General features: G+C 45.2%; 1 protein-coding gene across 4 annotated transcripts in view; it reads right to left on the bottom strand.

The window, feature by feature from the left end:
• The window catches only part of VIPR1 (vasoactive intestinal peptide receptor 1), a 370,245-nt gene that overhangs the window by 7,279 nt on the left and 342,802 nt on the right, over positions 1 to 20,164 (bottom strand). For all 4 annotated transcript variants that reach the window (XM_068235121.1, XM_068235122.1, XM_068235124.1 and 1 more), the window contains one exon: positions 1,638 to 1,767. In XM_068235121.1, the coding sequence (XP_068091222.1) occupies positions 1,638 to 1,767 (130 nt within the window). The remainder of the gene's footprint in view (positions 1 to 1,637; positions 1,768 to 20,164) is intronic.

Raw genomic sequence — 20,164 nt, 5'->3', positions numbered from 1 at the left:
TACGATCCGCAGAAAGAGCAGGCAGATAAGGACTGTTGTAATTAGCAGTAGCAATGAGCAAACAAAAGCTTTCATCAGTGGACGATGGAGAGATAGGACACTGTACTTCAAACAGTTTAGAGAGCCACGCTTGATTACATTTACACCCTCCCCTGAAAAAATAAAGGCAGAGGGAAGTGTGTGTATGTTGGGGGGGGGGGGGGGGGGATGGCAGCTCCTGTAGCTATTAGAGACTAGGACAAACTGCAGAGAAAGTAGGCTGCATGGATCACTTTAAGACTAAAGTACTTCAGCCTTCTTAAATACATCATATCATGGAATGTATAAGGCGTGCAAAACGTATAATTCCAGTGGGTGCCAGCAGTACAACCGGTCACATGTAATGACACAAGGCTCCCACAGAATAAGTCTATACAATGTTTACAATTTGAAGTCAGCAGGCAGAGAAATCAGAGAATGAAGCGAGCTATCTCGCCCTTGGTTTATGGCCTTGGTGTGTGTCAGGCTGTCAGCTGTGACTGATCCATTAGCTTCACTGAATGGACGTCTGATCAGTAGGTGTGTTCAAGGGTGTTTTCTCTAGGCAAGGATCTGCCTCTGGGCTTAGTTATTTGAAAAACCCATTGCGGGTCATAACACAAACGTCAACAGCATGTTTTTCTTTTCCCAATTTTCTTAAAAATTTATTTAAAATGGTAACATTTTTATTTTTCCGTTTTAAAGCTTTATCTTTCACATGGCATCATTCTGTCACAGTTGCACTTTAGAATCTGCCTTTTCAGCTGTAAAAAAAATCAGAACTAATGACCCTTTGAACGTTCCTGCAGTAGAACCTTATCGCAAGCTGTCTCTACTTTCTTGGCTGTTTAAGCTCTTCAAAAAACAGGACTGACAAGCTCAGAGAAGCTCAGATAACAACTCAAGTTTTCCAACTCATCCTATACTGGAAAATAGAAAGGGACTTTACATAATTTCTTTGTAGGGCTAGTATCATTTGTGTATATGTTTATCTCATCATGTCAAATACCACTTCAGGTTCACTTTATGTATTATTCTGTCTTGTTGGCAGGATGGTACCATTAGTTTTGACATTGGAGCTGTGAGCACAACAAGACAGTATAGTGTATTGTGCCCAAAAGTCGACCATTAGTTCTCCCCTTGATTTTTACGACATCTATTTGGACTCAAGCAGTAAGATTGGCTTGGCATAGCTTGTGGACCAGTTTCAGCTCCCTTTCAAGTTCTTGAATTTCCTGTCCACATAGAGTCTTTCGCTTCCCTGTGTTTCCACCCCATAATGTTCAAGAAAAGCAAAATCCACGTGGAGAACTAAGAACCCTTTTCTGTGGCTTTGCCAACCTGATACCACAAGGGCCAATATTTCCCACCGTCTACTTCTGGAGAGTTTCTAAGAGGTTCCTAGCTTGAACAAGACAGAGAGCTCCAACAGTGTTGGCTGTCCAGCATTCCTACCTGGAAGGATCCAAGGATAAGCTCAAACACCAACTTGACTTCCACCTTGGCTTTGCCAATCTGAGACCACAAGGGCCATTGTCTACTTCTGGAGAGCTTATAAAAGGTTCCTAACCAGAAGAAGACAGAGGACTCCAACAGTGTTGGCTGTGCAGCATTCCTACCTGGAAAGATCCAAGGATGAGCTCAAACACCAACTTGACTTCCACCTTGAAGTTATCGGGGAAGAAGGCAAACATGATATAATGGACTCCGAAGAGAGGGATCAGCAGAAGCGTTGACTTGGCCAGTCTCCTGTAGAAAGAGAAAATATATCATATTGTTTGACAGCCTTTCATGTCATGGACAGAAGGTTTAAAGTGCTTAAGCATCAAGCTGCATCTGCGCTCCAAGTTTTCCTGGTAATTGCAGACCCACCAGAGGTTTAAAATACGCCTCATTCTGCCGAAGACTCCGAAGGACAGCTGTGTGATTTTCTGTTTACAGCAGAGTATTAGTCATTATCCTCTCAGGCAACAGAACCATTATCCTGCTATAAAGCAGTAATCTAGGCAATTCCGAAATAGAACACTTTTTGAAAATAACCCTTTTTTAAAGTTATTATCTCCGATCTTGAATCTGGCAATCGAGATATTCATTCATAGCCTTAAAACGGAACTAAAAAAAATATGTAGTAGCAAAAAGAATCAAGTGATAAAATCGTAGTTGCCATATTCGGTCGTGTTGCAAACGCAGTTGCATTTGCCGCCCATATTAATCAATGGTCCATTCATACTCTGCGCAATTTTATCTTTTTATTTATTTATTTTGTGTTTTAAACAGCTGACTGTTTGCATTTTTTAAAACCTTTTATGTTTATTTTACACTCAATGCAAATTACCATGTGTGGAGGGACGCCATTAGTCACTATCCACCGCTGGGCGCAGCATGGTCTCTTCTTCCTCTCTCATCCCATTCTAGGTGCTTTAGCGAAGCTCCGGCTCCCGATGTCACATGACTTTGGGAGCAGGAGTTACACTAACGCTTGCAGACCGGCATGAGTGAAGGAGAAGAGAGGACCGTGTGCCCGGCGGTGGAGGGCGAGTAACGGCTTCTGCTGCAGCGGTGGGGAAGAGCAGGCATAGAGGCTAACAACTTACCTTCCGGGATACCTGCAGCATCTATCTTCTTCCTCTACCAGGCGTCCATCGAGTTGGTAACAGTGCCCCCTGTGATGATGTAACCGCATGTCATCACAGGAGGCGCTGGTACCAACGCGACGGACACCTGGGAGAGGATTAAGATAGAGGCTACGCGGATTCCGGAAGGTGAGTTGTTACTGCGCTATGTCCGCTCTCCATCATTGTGTCAATGCCTGGCTACCTATACTGGAGGCATCTGCCTGGCTAACTTATTCTGGGGGCAACTATACGTGCTACCTATACTGGAGGCACCTGCCTGGCCAACCTATACTGGGGGCAACTACATGGTTACCTATACTGGAGGCTCCTGTCTAGCTAAACTATACTAGGAGCAAAACAAAACTATAATGGGGGCAACTATACTGGCTACCTATACCGGAGGCACCTGTCTGGCTAACCTATACTGAGGGCAACTATACTGGCTACCTATAGTGGGGCACCTATGTCTGGCTACCTATACTGGGGGGACCTATAGCTGACTACCTATATTGGGGGCACTTAGACCTGGCTAACCTATACTTCGGATAGACTTATACTTGAGTAATTTAAAATATTCAACTCATGAGGGTCAAATATTGGGGCCGACTTATATTCAATTATATATGGTAATAATCAAGCAGAATTAAAAAAAAAAAAAAAACAAGCAAACAAACAACAACAAAAATAGAAATGTGCACAAAAACCACAAGAATATAAGGATAAAGGATGCATACATTTCCCAGTGTACAAGAGTGATCACCGCCTTACAGATTGTCAACCTTTTCCAAAATCTACTCCATTTTAGATTAAGAAATCCAAAGTGCTCTTGCTGTATACAGCAAATTGAAAACATCATTGTAAAATAAATACCATATTCAGGTGAATTCCAATGATATGTAGATATTGCTGTATATTCGTACATAGTTACATAGATATTTGGGTTGAAAAAAGACCTACGTCCATCGAGTTCAACTAGAAAACAAAGTACAACTCCAGCCTGCTCCCTCACATATCCCTGTTGATCCAGAGGACGGCGAAAAACCCTTACAAGGCATGGTCCAATTAGCCAATCAGTTAAAATCCCTGGATCAACACCACTGAGCATTATCTAGTAATTGTAGCCATGGATGTCTTTCGTATGTAGCCCCATCTTCTCAGTGATGCTTAGCCTAGGCTGTTTAGCTCTGTGGATTCTCCACCCAGAGCATTCTGGGAGACCAGGTATTATTTTCACTGGCTTCAGAATTTTCAGAAACAAACATTCCGCAGTGATGCACCTGACAGGACTAAAGATGTCCCCGCCAGTGATAAACTTCAGAATGTAAATCGGGGTGAGGAAAGATATTAATTACAATGAGCGAACACTGACCAAATAATTTATACACGACTATTGTAAAAAGAGCCATCTTATTCATTACATTATTTTTCACTACAGTTCCTCTTTAAGTCAACCCTATTACAATAATTTTCTTGGAAATTTTAACCCACCCTTGCCCTGTAATCGTTATTTCCGTGGTGAGGTCAGACACAACGGAGGATTGCAATGTATACTGATTAATCCTATGAATACAGAATCCTATTGACTTAATTAATACATTGAGAGATGGCGGGCGTTTTCCCGTAATATTCGCAGCTTGGGCTGCTCAGCGGCAGAGGAGTTAGTTAGTTAATTACACACTTGGTTTCTGCTGGATCCATATGTTGACTGTGCCGTAATTGTTATGCATAGCCTCCTCTCTTTGCCAAGAATATTAACATGGAAATGATGAAACGCAGCCAGTTCCATTACCCAAAGAAATCTGACCAATCTACTCCTTGTTGCAGAGCCCCAGGCAAAAATATTATTTTACCTTCCATATGCGGATGTCATCTGTTCTGGGAAAACAACAGTCTTAAAGAGACTCCGTAACAAAAATTGCATCCTGTTTTTTTATCATCCTACAAGTTCCAAAAGCTATTCTAATGTGTTCTGGCTTACTGCAGCACGTTCTACTATCACCATCTCTGTAATAAATCAACTTATCTCTCTCTTGTCAGACTTGTCAGCCTGTATCTGGAAGGCTGCCAAGTTCTTCAGTGTTGTGGTTCTGCTATGAACTCCCCCTTCCAGGCCCCTCTATGCACACTGCCTGTGTATCATTTAGATTAGGACAGCTTCTCTCTTCTCTCTTATCTTTTACAAGCTGGATAAATCCTCCTCTGAGCTGGCTGGGCTTTCACATACTGAGGAGTTACATACAGGCAGAGCTGTCTGCACTCTGCAGGAAGAAATAGCCTGACACTTCAGTGGATGATAGCTGCAGAGGGAAAGAAACACGCAAATGATCTCTTGAGATTCAAAAGGAAGGCTGTATACAGCCTGCTTGTGTATGAATGTATTTTCTATGTGTGGACATACTGTACATCAACCTACTTCCTGTTTTGGTGGCCATTTTGTTTGTTTATAAACAAACTTTTTAAAACTGTTTTTAACCACTTTTAATGCGGCGAGGAGCGGCGAAATTGTGACAGAGGGTAATAGGAGATGTCCCCTAACGCACTGGTATGTTTACTTTTGTGCGATTTTAACAATACAGATTCTCTTTAAGCCCGGGATTTGAGTTTCTGAAATGGGAGTGTAGAATGCACTAGTGTTGGAAATGCCTGTTGACTGTGTTTCAACTAGTTTGGGGACCACTGTTTTCTTACACAGCTGTTTTGTGCCCCAAGGAAAGTCTCAGCCACGCCCCCTTTGTCGGCACACAGAGCACCTTGATGTCACTCACCACACAGGGCCAGGAGCACGGGACAAGTCACTGATGGCTGAGATCACAAAAACTTTACTTTCAGTACACTAATAAAAGGTAAGGGGACCCACATTTGTTTATGTCTGGGGCCCATTGTATCCCTTAAGGACCAAGCGCTTTGCTGAAGGGGGGGGGGGGGGGGGTGCGTTTTGGGGGGGGGCAGGCAGCCGGATTCCCAGTGGGGCTTGCTGGGCACGGTGTCCCCCCTGTAGCCGGCAGCCTTCACTCACCTTCCAGGCTCCAGCGATGAACCGCAGTGGACCCCTCCGCTCCGGCCGGCATCTCCGCTCCTACTGCTGCTCAGTTCCATGTCACAGCTTGATGACGTCATCAAGCTGGGCCCGGCACTGACGTCAGAGAGAGCGGGGATTCTGGCCAGAGCGGTGGGGAGCGCCGATCGTCGTGGGAATGGCAGGGAGGTGAGTGGATCTTCTTGTTCCCCGCCTACCGCAGTTGTCAATAGGGATCACTACGATCCGCAAGCAATCATAGTGATCCCTGAGGGGAGATGTCAGCTGTTAGTCATAATACAGCTTAATCTCCCCTCTCGGGTGCGCACGATCGCGGTGGGAGCGGAAACGGCGGGTGGCGTAGATCCTACTCCGCATCAGGCTAGAACAGCCACAAGTGCGGCATAGGATCTAATACACGTGGTCCCCAAAAGCTTAAAGAGACTCCGTAACAAAAATTGCATCCTGTTTTTTATCATCCTACAAGTTCAAAAAGCTATTCTAATGTGTTCTGGCTTACTGCAGCACTTTATACTATCACTGTCTCTGTAATAAATCAATGTTTCTTTCCCCTGTCAGACTTGTCGGCCTGTGTCTGGAAGGCTGCCAAGTTCTTCAGTGTTGTGGTTCTGCTATGAACTCCCCCTTCCAGGCCCCTCTATGCACACTGCCTGTGTGTTATTTAGGATTAGAGCAGCTTCTCTCTTCTCTCTTATCTTTTACAAGCTGGATAAATCATCCTCTGAGCTGGCTGGGCTTTCACATAGTGAGGAATTACAGACAAGGGCAAAGCTGTTTGCAGGAAGAAACAAGCAGCCTGAAACTTCAGTGCATGAGAACTGCAGGGGGAAAGAAACACACAAATGATCTCTTGAGATTCAAAAGGAAGGGTGTATACAGCCTGCTTGTGTATGGATGTATTTTCTATGTGTGGACATACTGTACATCAACCTACTTCCTGTATTGGTGGCCATTTTGTTTGTTTATAAACAAACTTTTAAAAACTGTTTTTAACCACTTTCAATGCGGCGAGGAGCGGCGAAATTGTGACAGAGGGTAATAGGAGATGTCCCCTAACGCACTGGTATGTTTACTTTTGTGCGATTTTAACAATACAGATTCTCTTTAAATAAAACCATAAACAATCATAAACTAGTTCATATTACACAAACATAATGGTTAGACACTACCTGGAAGGGGGTAGGGTTTGGCACCACTAGGGGGGTTAAGGTTAGGCACTAGCAGCGTGGCTCTTAGGGTTAGGCACCACTAGAGGGGTTAAGGTCAGGCACCACCACTGGGGTGGGGGGGTGGGGGTTAGGCACCACCACTGGGGTGGGGTAGGCACCACCACTGGGGTGGGGGTAAAGTTAGGTTCCACTGGGGGGGTTCTGAGTGAGAATAGGGATAGGTTAGGTTATAGTAAAATAAAGTAAAGTATTAAAGATATTTTACTATATGAATAAGGTAGTACGATATTGGTAAATTAACAATATTTTATCACAGTTACTGATGCTCATTTTACTAAACATAAAAAATAGAGGTTGCAGTGGCAAATAATTGAATATCAGTATTATAAGTTAAATTTTACAGCCTATCCTGGCGCCCACTTTACTAAACGATAATTTCAATACCGTCTATATCTGGTGCCCTCCTTGACCAGAGCCTTTATTATACACACACGCTTATAGAGCGCTTTACTGTCAGTACTGCATTAAAATTGTAAGGGGGCGTCGCGGCCTAAAACCAACCCTAGTATTAGGTCAGGCAAGCCAGCCATAAAGCAATTACCTCCGTGAGCCGCAAAGAGGACCTGTCATGTCAATGAGACAATCAGTTCGCAGAGGATTCCCGTGATAATAGTTAAAAAGCACTTGAGAAGCTATTAATGAAAGTGGCGGCTTTTTCCCAGGATGGCAGTAATAATGCGACATTCTCCTGGCCTTCCAGCAGACTGCCAATGTCATTATCTCCTGCACATTCATTCAGACAGATATATTAAATCTAGTGATTGCACTCCGGCTGCTAATGCCTGGTGCCGATATTTAATAGGAAGCCCAAATTGATTTACTTCCTATAAGGCTGCAAACTGGTCTCTCCGGTTCAATTTGTGGTTTCTCTAAGTTAATTACTTTCAGCTGCATTTCCTTTCCTTGGCCTGACTGCACGTATCCAACGCTGCATTAAAACGCTTCCCTACCCGCTTCCAAAATAACGTCTCCCAAAGGGCCAGGAAGCCTCAAACAAGAACAAACTTTATTCAAATTCCATATTTTTGGGCACTTCCTGGTCGCGTCATCACAGATGCAACCAAAACTAGAGGGAAGGAGTGAGAGAGACAAGCAAGTGGCTCATCGCGCAGACTCAAAGGCCCGGTGCACACCAAAAACCGCTAGCAGATCCGCAAAATGCTAGCAGATTTTAAAACGCTTTTTGTTATTTTTCTGTAGCGTTTCAGCTAGCGTTTTGCGGTTTTGTGTAGCGGTTTTGGTATAGTAGATTTCCTGTATTGTTACAGTAAAGCTCTTACTGAACAGCTACTGTAACAAAAAACTCCTGACAAACCGCTCTGAAGTGCCGTTTTTCAGAGCGGTTTGCGTTTTTCCTATACTTAACATTGAGGCAGAAACGCATCTGCAATCCAAAATCTGCTGCAGCCCGGGAGTATGCGTTTCTGCAAAACGCCTCCCGCTCTGGTGTGCACCAGCCCATTGAAATACATTACCCTAGCGGATCCGCACCCGCAGGCGGATCGCAAACCGCAGCGGAAACGCTCTGGTGTGCACTAGGCCAAAGATCAGGTGAGTGATGGCCGAGGCTGGCGCCGCGACTCGAGCTCACAGAGGGGAGCAAAGCAGGACTCTGGGGAAATGGAGAACAACACTGAGGACACGACGGGAACAGCAGCTGATAACTACGGGCTCCCAGGATGAGGTGAGCGATAGTGGCCACAGTTAATTGCATTTATACCGGGACAATGCAGGAGGACACAGGGGACATAGGAGGCTGAAAAGGGGACATAAGAAGGCCACAAAGGAAGACATCAGGAGGACACAAAGGGGGACAGGAGGAGGATACAAAGGGGACAGGAGGAGGACACAAAGGGGACAGGAGGAGGACACAAAAGGGACATGAGGAGGACACAAAGGGGGACAGGAGGAGGACACAAAGGGGGACAGGAGGAGGACACCAAAGGGGGACAGGAGGAGGACACCAAAGGGGGACAGGAGGAGGACACAAAGGGGGACAGGAGGAGGACACCAAAGGGGGACAGGAGGAGGACACCAAAGGGGGACAGGAGGAGGACGCCAAAGGGGGACAGGAGGAGGACACAAGGGACATGGAGGGGGATGCCAAAGGGGACCGGAGGAGGACACAAGGGACATGGAAGGGGACATAGGAGGCCGAAAAATGGGAAATAAGAAAGCCACAAAGCAGGACATAAAGAGGATACAACGGAGGATATTAGGAGGACACAAAAGGGGACAGGAGGAGGACACAATCATTGGGTGGAGAACATCTACAAGATGCTCCTGCACCAAATTTAGTATATTTTTCCCCTGATTTTTGCCCTCTAAACTTAGGTGTGTCTTATATTGCAGAGCGTCTTACAGTTCGAAAAATACGATAGTTCATCTTTCAAAAATTCAAAAGGTGCCCATTAATGGTTCAACCTCCTAATCGAGCATATGATTGATCGAATCGGGTACCGTTCACTGTGATTGTTCTATCGAAAGTTGCGTTGAGCTATATTTCAGATGTATCCTTTTAGTATAGACAAATCAAAAATTCCATTCTGCAAACAACTTGCATTATTTTGCATGCAAGACAGGCTTATTAGCATCTCATTTGCGAAGTTGTATACGTGGACTGTGATTGGCTGTCTGTGCCTGCCAAAGTGAAAGTACTAGAGAGCACCAACTTTGTTCACTGTCTGCAGAAGCCCTATACGCCCATAAACATCCCAGTTTATGTAATTTGGTGAAATATAATAATAATAATAATACGAACATTTGTATAGCGCTTTTCTCCTATCGGACTCAAAGCGCTCATGAGATGCAGCCACTGGGAGACGCTCAAGAGGCCACCCTGCAGTGTTAGGGAGTCTTGCCTTGAACTCCTTACTGAACAGGTACTGACTCTAGCCATGATTTGAACCCTGGTCTCCCACGTCAAAGGCGGTGCCCTTAACCAGTACACTATCCAGCAAAATTTGGCAACTTTGGTGAAAATTTTGTAAAAAAAATAAAATAAAATAAAAAAAATCCCCCCAAAATCTTTGCCATACAATCTGCAGCCAATTATACATTTCATTTAAAACAGAATGGGCAGCATGCATGTTTAGAAGGAGGGAACAATTCTAAAATGGGGCTTTTAGCATACACATGGGCTATGTAGCAGATTATTTAAAGAGACTCTGTAATGAAAAAAAAAGTCCACTGGGGGTACTTACCTCGGGAGGGGGTAGCCTCCGGGTCCTAATGAGGCTTCCCCCTCCCCTGTAGCTGCAGGCAATCCAGCGCTGGCTCCCCTGAAGCGTCCCGCAATCCTGGCTCGACAAGCCTTGCTATATTTACCTTCCCTGGCTCCAGTGGGGGGCGCTGTTGTGGCTCTCAGCATGGAGATAGGCGGAAATAGACGATCTCTGTCGGGTATGCTCTACTACGCAGGCGCAGGAGACTTGCTCTGTGCAGTAGAGTGCACTGACAGTGATCAGCTGTTTCCGACTATCTCCTAGTGGAGAGCCGATACTGTGCCTGCGCTGGAGCCGGGAATGTAAATATTTACATCCCCGCTGTTCGGAGGGGCACAGCAAGACCACCGTGGGGTGCAGAAGGACGGGGGAAGCCTCGATAGGATCCGGAGGCTTCCCCCTCCCAGGGACGGATTTAGGGGGGGGGGGGGGGGGGCAGACGGGTCTCTTGCCCCAGGCTCAGTTTATTGAATTGTTAAAAAGGCGTCAAAATTTGGATGGGGAATGGCAGGTTTAGGCGCCAAAACCTGACCTTTAGGCGCCAAAACCTGACCATGCCCCAGGCGCAACTTGGTCTAGATCCGTCCCTGCCCCCCCCCCCCCCCCCCTCCCGAGGTGAGTACCCCCAGGGGAACTTTTTTTTTTGTTTTTTTTAGTTTCTTTAAGTTCTCTGCTAAGCCTCACTGAGTTCCCCCCAACCACTGTCTCCATGCTGCAGGTGTTACTCCGTCCCCCTTCCTCCAGGAGACCAGAAACAGTTGCTTTGATGGTTGAAAATGTTGAGGATCAGACAGAAGACTCTGCGCCGTCTGACAGGTATGTGACATGAAATAGGACCTACACGTCTCACTCCGGGCCTAATTGTGTTTTTGTCTTTTATATCTTTCCGTTGATGACAAAAGAAATGTCAGCATCACCCTGGAAATTCCTGCGATAGGAACACACTGCGGAAGGTTCTTGATGTGTGCGGCTCGGAGGAGTCATGAGATTCTTCTCCCTCCCGCCGGGAGCACATGATGAATGAAAGTTCACCTCTCCTGCTCGATCGCATCTTCTTAATTAAAGCTGAATAATGTCTCGTGGATCCCGACTCACGCTGCTGAAGGAGAAATGTCATACGCTAAAGGGCACGCCGTGTTCCCTCGCTGCCTCTGTCTCCTCCGTATGTAAACTCCCTGCGATATTTCTCTGCAGGTCCGCATGTTGCGGAGGTACCTGGAGGAAAAACAACATCTTTGTTTCTTTACTGGAGGCTTAAAGTGTACCCGAGGTGGTTTAAAATCTAAAATAAGGGACACAGAGGTATGTTTCCAACGGAAGGACATGTCTCTGTGTGCCCTGCTCGCTGCTCTCAGCGCCCCCTGTGCCCCGCTAGACCCCCCGGAATTTGCCGACATGCATATGTTAGCAAACTAATGGATAGGGGCGTCCCACTGCAGGATAGGAACTCCTGTTTAACGCCCCTTCCCCGCCTATCAGACCCTTTTAACTGGCTCTCTGCTGCCTGTTCCCCGCCCCCTAGACTCTCAGAGGAGAACACAGAAGCTGCTTCTCCAGCGGCGTGACCTCAAAGGTCACCAAAGTGAAACTACAGGATTTCAGGGCGTATAAGAGGCGGGGGAGAGGAGGTGATGGGCGCTACCTGATCCGGCAAACCCCCAGGAACTGGCAGCATGTTTTTTTTTGTTGTTTTTTTTTTAGATCCAGCTTGGGTTCAGTTTAAAGCTAAGCTGAAGTTCCGCTGAACCTTTCGTTTGTTTCAGATCCTTATGGCTACTTGGTCATCGTTTGTAGAGGTTAGCAATGCTCATTTGGATTCAGCGGAAATGAAATCGCCATTTCCGATTGGAACACAGAAAAGAGAAATCGGATTACTGCGGAAATACAGCATTACCCACAACTCGTTCATTTTAGCCTAATCACAGAACTTGAAAGTTGACTCCTCAGTAATAGACTCCTCAGAAATCAGAAATCCATAGATCAGTAATTGACATTGGCGGAAATCGGAATTTCACAGAATCCAACCATCCTTAGTAGAGGTCTACCAGTGTGATCCTACAGTGTGCTCCTGGGGTCAGGATCTCTCCTACAGTGTACAGTGTATCTACAAATCAGATTTAGGGCCCTTTTCCACTAGGACAGGCAATCGTATGTGCAAACACGCTGCAATACAATTGTGCGGGGGGGGGGGGGGGGGGGGGCTATTGGACTATAGTGGCCAATGACCTTTTCAAGAGTGCGACCAATGCCATCCAGCTACACTTGGAGTACCTGAGTGGAGATGGGTCATAGTTCTCCATCTGCTTCATGTGGTTGGTTGTCCCTTGCTGCAATCCACCTTTGAATGCTTGCCGGCCGCATCACACCGATGGGCGTGGCCGCGGCGGCAGCCCCACCACCTGGGGCAGCAGTTTTCAGGAGATTGCGCGCAAGCTGCGCACGCATCTCCTGCTCGGGGGGCGGAGCTCCGTCCCCCCTTCAGTCTCTGAGTGGTGATTGCCGCTCGGGAGACTTAGACGGCGAAACCAAAAACTGGGGGACAAGAGAGCGATTGGCTCTCATAGGCAGAAGCCTATGACAGCCGATCGCCATGATTGGCCGCTTGGGGGGAGGGAGGGATTGTTTAAAAAAAATAAACAAACAAATAGTAAAAGATATAAAAACCCCCCACATAATTATTTATGTAAAAAAAAATAAACACTGGAGGGGAGGAATCAGACCCCACCAACAGAGCTCTGTTGGTGGGGAGGAAAGGGCGGAGCATCACTTGTGTGCTGTGTTGTGCGGCCCTGCAGCTTGGCCTTAAAGCTGCAGTGGCCAATTTTACAAAAAAAGGCCTGGTCGTTTGGGGGCTTTAATACTGTGGTCCTCAAATGGTTAAGGCCCAGATTTACATCACAGGAGCCTATAGGCACAGAAGTCCTGGCAGCCTAGACTCCGCCCTCCATGATCCTACAAACCCCACCGAACCACACCGCAAGTGTGCTGGCTGTCCCAGCTGTCACTTCTTCCTTATTTCCCTTGCCTGTCATAGGTGCTACAGGTGTCCCTTAGCATTAGGTAGCCAGTGGTGCCCCCATGCTGTGAGCTGGGTGAGTAACCTCTCATTTACGCTCTGCTCGGGACTCTGCATCGGGGCGGAGTGAACGAGGCACTAGTGGAGGAGAGGGAGCCACCTTACCATCATCAGGCGACTGTAGCCACGTGCCTAGAGTGCCTTATAGTAAATCCGGCCCTGCCACATTTTGTGAGTATATTTCTCTCTCATTCACCTTTCCAAATCCAAATGACATATTGCGTTATTGGGCTCCCGTTATTTCATTTTTTTTAAACTAAGGTTTTGTTCATCTCATCCTACTTCTTCTTTTACCCCATGTAGAACTTGGATGGTGGCTCTGATGTGTTGTCCATCCGTCACCTGCTGGGGAAGGATGCAATTCAAGCACCGCCAGACAGATTTAGTAGAACGAGCACCACAAAATTTGTTGTTGATTTCCAGCGTTGCTTTGTTGGCAAACATTCCTTTGTTTAATAAAAGGATTCACAGAGGAAAATAATCAGTGTCCGTGAAAGACGGAGCACGCTAGGCCGTATTCCCACCGTCCTTTTGTGCCTCCACCGCAGAGACACAATCCTGGTCATGAATGGGGTTTGGACGCAATGAATAAACTCATTTTGGACAACATCCCGGCCAAGTCCATTTTCCTCTTAACCTATTTTGGTTCCTGGACGTAGAAACTACGTCCAGGAACCATGCGCGCTCCCGCGGCCAATCGCGCGCGTGCACGCGCGCTCCCGGCCCGCGGTTCGTTAGCCAGGCAATCAGTGAATTGGGCTATGGTGCCCGATCACTGATTCCTCTCCCCCGCTGAAAAAGCGACAGCTTCTCTCGGAAGCTGCGCCTTTTCTGGCTGTTACCTCCCCCATGCGTCGCTCTAAGCGTATGTTACGCTTAGAGTGACGTCATGTAAACAAACTCATGGCCGCCATCTTGTGGCCAAAAAGTAATACTAAAAGTAAAAAAAAATAAAAATGAACACACATTTACATTATAAACCTATTGTTTACATCCCACCCTCTCAAAACTACCCAAATAAAATGTTTAATATAAATAAAAAAAAAAACATTACAATAAAAAAAACAACATGTAAATATTTACCTAAGGGTCTAAACTTTTTAAATATCAATGTAAAGATGATATATTTCTATATTTTTTTTATTTTAAACTTGTAAATAGTGATAGATGCAAAACGGAAAAAATGCACCTTTATTTCCAAATAAAATATTGTCGCCATACATTGTGATAGGGACATAATTTTAATGGTGTAATAACCGGGACATATGGGCAAATACAATATGTGAGTTTTAATTATGGAGGCATGTATTATTTTAATAAATCAGTAGAAGATTGCACACCACTCGGTCGAGGTGCAAGGACCCATAAAAGTCATCAAAGCATCAAATCCAAAGGGTCCGCACACTCACAGGATAAACTTCCAAGTTTTTTATTTAGACAATGTGACAATATTCCATTCAAACGACCAACGATTCGTTTCGGGGCCCCGTGGGGTCCCCTTTGTCAAGGCAACACGAACAGAATGGTGACAGTGAACAAATAAACCATTCGCCTTATAAGCAGTTGCATAAATACAAACCACACCCCACAGGGATTCAAACTGTTCACATTTACATATATAAACAAAGCCTGTATTGCTCATTTACCACCATTATAGTACATAACACCCCAAATATTCCACACTGGCAGTTATGTATATATGCATGTGATAATACCTGCATGCAGGTATACTTGATCCTCCTATGGATCCTGATTAATACCCCTGATTGGTGGACGTTCACTGCAGCGGCACTATCGGGCGGAAACCCGCCTCTCCCGTGATCCACCTGGTGAGGGCGGGTGCCCGTGGAAAGCACCTCCAGGCATGTATTATTTTAAAACTATAATGGCTGAAAACTGAGAAATAATGATTTTTTCCGTTTTTTTCTTATTCTTCCTGTTAAAATGCATTTACAGTAAAGTGGCTCTTAGCAAAATGTACCCCCCAAAGAAAGCCAAATTGGTGGCGGAAAAAACAAGATATAGATCAGTTCATTGTGATAAGTAATGATAAAGTTATAGGCTAATGAATGGGAGGTGAACATTTCTCAAGTGAAAACGACGGAACGCGAATGGGTTAATGACAGTCCTTCCGGGGACATCTGTACAAACCGGAGTCAAACGAAATGGCCAAAAATGGCAGCTTGTTTTGTTTAGAAATGTTGCGCACAACATATACAAAACTATCACAGTATCTAGGACATACTACGCATAACACACACACACATTATGAGTATATCATGTTGATTGCTTTTGGGGTTGTAAAAACATTCCAAAAATAAAAACAAAATTGCCAAAAATATATGTAAACCTCTTTTTTTTTCTAAAATAGTTTTCTATAAGTGCCACAATTCCATGTCTTTATACCTGGTCTGGGTGCCTTTGCCTAACTGCTGTACCTGTCCAGTGCCAGTGGGATTATGGGGAGTTTTTTTTGTTTTTTTTAACTACAGTAACAAGCTTATCTCAGCATGCAAATTACAGAAAGCTTCTTATTTTGGATAAGATAAGGACAATATCAGCAGAAAGTAATTGAATCCCCCGCCCTCCCTTTTGAAGAGTTTACACAGTATCGTAGGCCTGTTGTCTAGGTGATTTTAGCTGAGGGAGGAACATTAAATGTTGTAGTAGGGAGGTGACACCTAGGATAACTCCAGCTAGTGGTTGAGAGAATGGTAACACTCCAGTGAGGATTGTTGCGATAACAGCGGGCAGCAGAATAGTCCAGGTGGATGAACAGAACAGAAGGCAAGAGGTGTAGTCAATATCCAGGCAAAGTCAGGTAGGCAGCAAAAAAACACGTGGTATACAAGCCAAGTGTAAGGGTGGGCGGGAAACAACGCAGTCAAGGTCAAAAGCTGAGGTCAAACCGGAGGATGAGGACTAAGAGTAGTTGTAACAGGGCAGAGCTGGCCTTTTATACTGTTGGAGGAATGCTTTGGCATATTCCTTGTGAAACGCTGTATGCTGCACCTGCGCAAATGTCGAACTTCACGCATGCATGTGTACAAAAACCAAAACCCTGTGCCAAACAGATGTGCACACACCCCAAGCCACAGTCATTATACTGTAGCCAACAGTGCCTGCATGGACAGGAGTGGACACCAATGCAGGAGCGACAAAAAGACACAGAGATACCGGGAGCCTGATATCGTATAATACCGTAGGTATGAAGAGGAATTTGTATATAAGGTCAAAACTACTCACAAAGTTGGGTTGCAGGGAATGCAACCACTTGTACACGCATGTGGAGAGGTAGCGTCCCCACTCGGCCTTTGTGAGAAGCTATGATGGTCGCTGCTCCAGAAAAGTGGTGTTTTTGTCTCTCAGAAAAAGGGGTCAAGGACTAAGTCTACTTTTCCTCAGAGGATTACTTCTATACAACAGGAGAATGGAGGAGGTAATAGTATCCTACCATAAAGTAGTCACATTCAAGGATGCAATTTCTCAATAAAGGTATAAGGTTTTTAGTCTGATGTGCACAATAAAAACGTTATACCTTTATCGAGAAATATCATCCTTGAATGTGACTACTTTAAAGGGGCACTATGGCGAAAAATTGTAAAATTTTAAATTTGTGCAAACCTAGACAAATAAGAAGTAAGTTTTGTCCAGAGTAAAATGAGCCATAAATTACTTTTCTCCTATGTTGCTGTCACTTACAGTAGGTAGTAGAAATCTGACAGAAGTGACAGGTTTTGGACTAGTCCATCTCTTCATAGGGGATTCTCAGCAAGGCCTTTATTCTTTATAAAGATATTCCCTAAAAAGGATTTGAACAATGATGCTGGCCAGCTTCCCTGCTCGCTACACAGTTTTTTGGCAGTTGGACAGAGCAAATTATTATTATTTAGTATTTCTATAGCGCCGACATATTACGTAGCGCTGTACAATGTATATATATATATCTTGTCACTAACTGTCCCTCAAAGGAGCTCACAATCTAATCCCTACCATTGCCATATGTCTATATTATGTAGTGTAAGTACTGTAGTCTAGGGCCAATTTTTTAGGGGGAGCCAATTAGCGTATCTGTATGTTTTTGGAATGTGGGAGGAAACCGGAGTGCCCGGAGGAAACCCACGCAGACACGGAGAGAACATACAAACTCTTTGCAGATAGTGCCCTGGCTGGGACTCGAACCAGCCAGCTGGGAGTGACCTGGAGCGTCTCTGTGTTTCTGGGATTACCCTGACCTGGGTGTCGCCCTGAGCGTGGTAATAATAAGCATGCACAGGAGTTAGTAATGCTCATCAAAGTAAATTTGTTATGGACACGCACCTGCAGCAAATGCCATTCACTATGTGCTTTGGAAAATAAATAAATCCATGAGAATCCCCTATGAAGACATGGACTAGTCCAAAACCTGTCACTTCTGTCTGATTTCTACTACCTACTGTGAGTGACAGCAACATAGGAGAAAAGTAAATTATGGCTCATTTTACTCTGGAAAAATTGTACTTCTTATTTGCCTATGTTTGCACACATTCTAAATTTTAAAATCTTTCGACACAGTGGCCCTTTAAGGTAGGATACAATGACCTAAACACAATTGTACCCTGGGTGCCTCCGAAATTCTCCTAATACAGGAGTGAGGAAGCGTGAGAAGAACATCACCTGAAAGTTCAGAGCGCAATCAATTTGGGACCAAGGGCTTTGGGGCCACCCCGCTAGGGATGACAGTGCAGCACAGGATGTAGAGACTTTGAGTGGGTGGTGTGAGAGGGGAACAATGGGCTCAGCCTGCACTCTGCTGAAATGATCTGGCCAAATAATGCATTGGGGCTGCCATACACATGCTAGATTCTTGGCAGAGACAGCCCCGATTGGTCGTGCCAGCCAGGAACTCTCTAGCTTTATGGCGGGCAGGGTTGCTTGCAGCCAGCTGGGTGTGACCTGGAGCCTCTCTGTGTTTCTGGGATTACCCTGACCTGGGTGTCGCCCTGAGCCTGGCAATAATAAGCATGCACAGGAGTTAGTAATGCTCGTCAAGGTTATGGACACGCACCGGCAGCAAGAAGCCAGAATGCATATAATGCCCCGCCTAGCTTTTGAACTCACAACAAAAAGGTGTGCATGAAATAGAGGCGCAAGGAAAATAGGTGCAGGGGAAGCCGATATAAAACTAAAAGATAAATACCGTTGTAAATTGGGCACCAGATGAAAACGAAAAAATATTTATAGTGGTAATGATAATAGTAATGATGATAGTAAAACAAGGGTAAATATTTTACTGCAACTAAACCAAACCATTCTCTCACACAGAGCCCTCCGAATCCTGAGGCCTAACTCCAAAACCCCCTTCCTGATGCCTAACCGTAACCCCCCTTACTGACGCCTAACCCTAAAACCTGCCTTCATGATGCCTAACCCTAAAGCCCCCCCCCTTCCTGACACCTAACCCTAAAACCCCCTTCCTGACACCTACCCCTAAATCCCCCTTCCTGACACCTACCCCAAAAACCCCCTTCCTGATGCCTAACCCTAAAACCCCCCTTCATGATGCCTAACCCTAAATCCCCCTTCCTGACGCCTAACCCTAAAACCCCCTTCCTGATGCCTAACCCTAAACCCCCCCTTCCTGATGCCTAACCCTAAATCCCCCCTTACTGATGCCTAACCCTAAACCCGCCCTTCCTGACACCTAACCCTAACTCCCCCCCTTACTGATGCCTAACCCTAAAACCCCCCTTTCCTGACACCTAACCCTAAAACCTCCCTTTACTGACACCTAACCCTAAAACCACCCTTCCTAACCTTATAATTTTAAAAAAGATACATTTGAAAATGAACATTTAAAAAAAAAAAAAAAACTAAAAATTCGTAAATATAAAAGACAAAAAAATAAAAATAAAAAAAAATAACGTTCTAATTTTCAAAAACTAAAAATGTCGGTTGGATGGGCCTGGCACCTGCTATTTGTTGCCCAATACCCGATATATGCATTAGTGCCTTTGGTGCGCCCAAAGCGTTTTTAGGGCGCAGACGCACACATTTCCTGCTTACCGTAAAAGATCCTGAGAACAAATAAGGAGGAGAAGCTTTCATTCTGGCCCCACCTTACTGCAGGGGGGCCCTTAGTTGTAAGGGGCCCCCAACTATTTCATTCTCTCTGATAAAAGGGTCCATGCTTCAGATCAGGTGTTTTTGTGGCTACACTTGTTATGGGTGGGAATACCATGATGGCCCCACTTGTTTTATTACCCTTGTGAGATGGGCCCCCAGGCTGTGAGGGTCACAAGGGGAGGCAAGGGAAGGGGTGTGACCATTGATGGGGCCCCATCAGAGTTTTGCTGGGGGCCCCATGATTTGAAGTTCTGCCCCTGGGCCAACACAATCCTCGGCAAAGTCTCTGTCGGAGAGGAGATATACTTCTGTACTGATAAATACACTCTGCTCATCTCATCAGCTGTAGCCAGAGTCATTGAGAGCCCAGCTGATAAGCACTTTGCTGGTACAAGGAACCATGAAGGAGGCACCAGGGAGCCTTCGCCTGGTTTGGTTCCAATCTCCCAGCACGAGAGGCTACTGGAAGTGCGCCCGATGGGGAAACTCATGCTCCAGTAATCTAAACTCCTTTCCGAGGCCTTTTCACAGCAGACACAGGAAGACACATGACCCAGAAATAGCTTCTCTTAATTAACGAGCAGATTCCCTAAGCCAGCGCCAATGGTCAGCAATGGAACTCGCAAGGCTTCGGGAGACAGACATATATAGACTGTAGTGTTCAAAAGCATCAGGACAATACAAAAATCATGTCTGCACAAACTGGGAATGGGACAGTATGATTCTTTTTTTCTTAATATAATTGAATTTTTATTGATTCTAAAAATAAATAAATCGAGAATAACATACATCAAAAATATCCAAAACCAAAAAAAAAAAAAAATCAAAAACAAAACAAAAAACAAAATAATCAAGAACTA

The sequence above is a fragment of the Hyperolius riggenbachi genome, chromosome 5, assembly GCF_040937935.1.
Source record: "Hyperolius riggenbachi isolate aHypRig1 chromosome 5, aHypRig1.pri, whole genome shotgun sequence".
Classification (NCBI taxonomy): domain Eukaryota; kingdom Metazoa; phylum Chordata; class Amphibia; order Anura; family Hyperoliidae; genus Hyperolius; species Hyperolius riggenbachi.
This window is presented reverse-complemented; position numbering and strand designations above follow the sequence as displayed.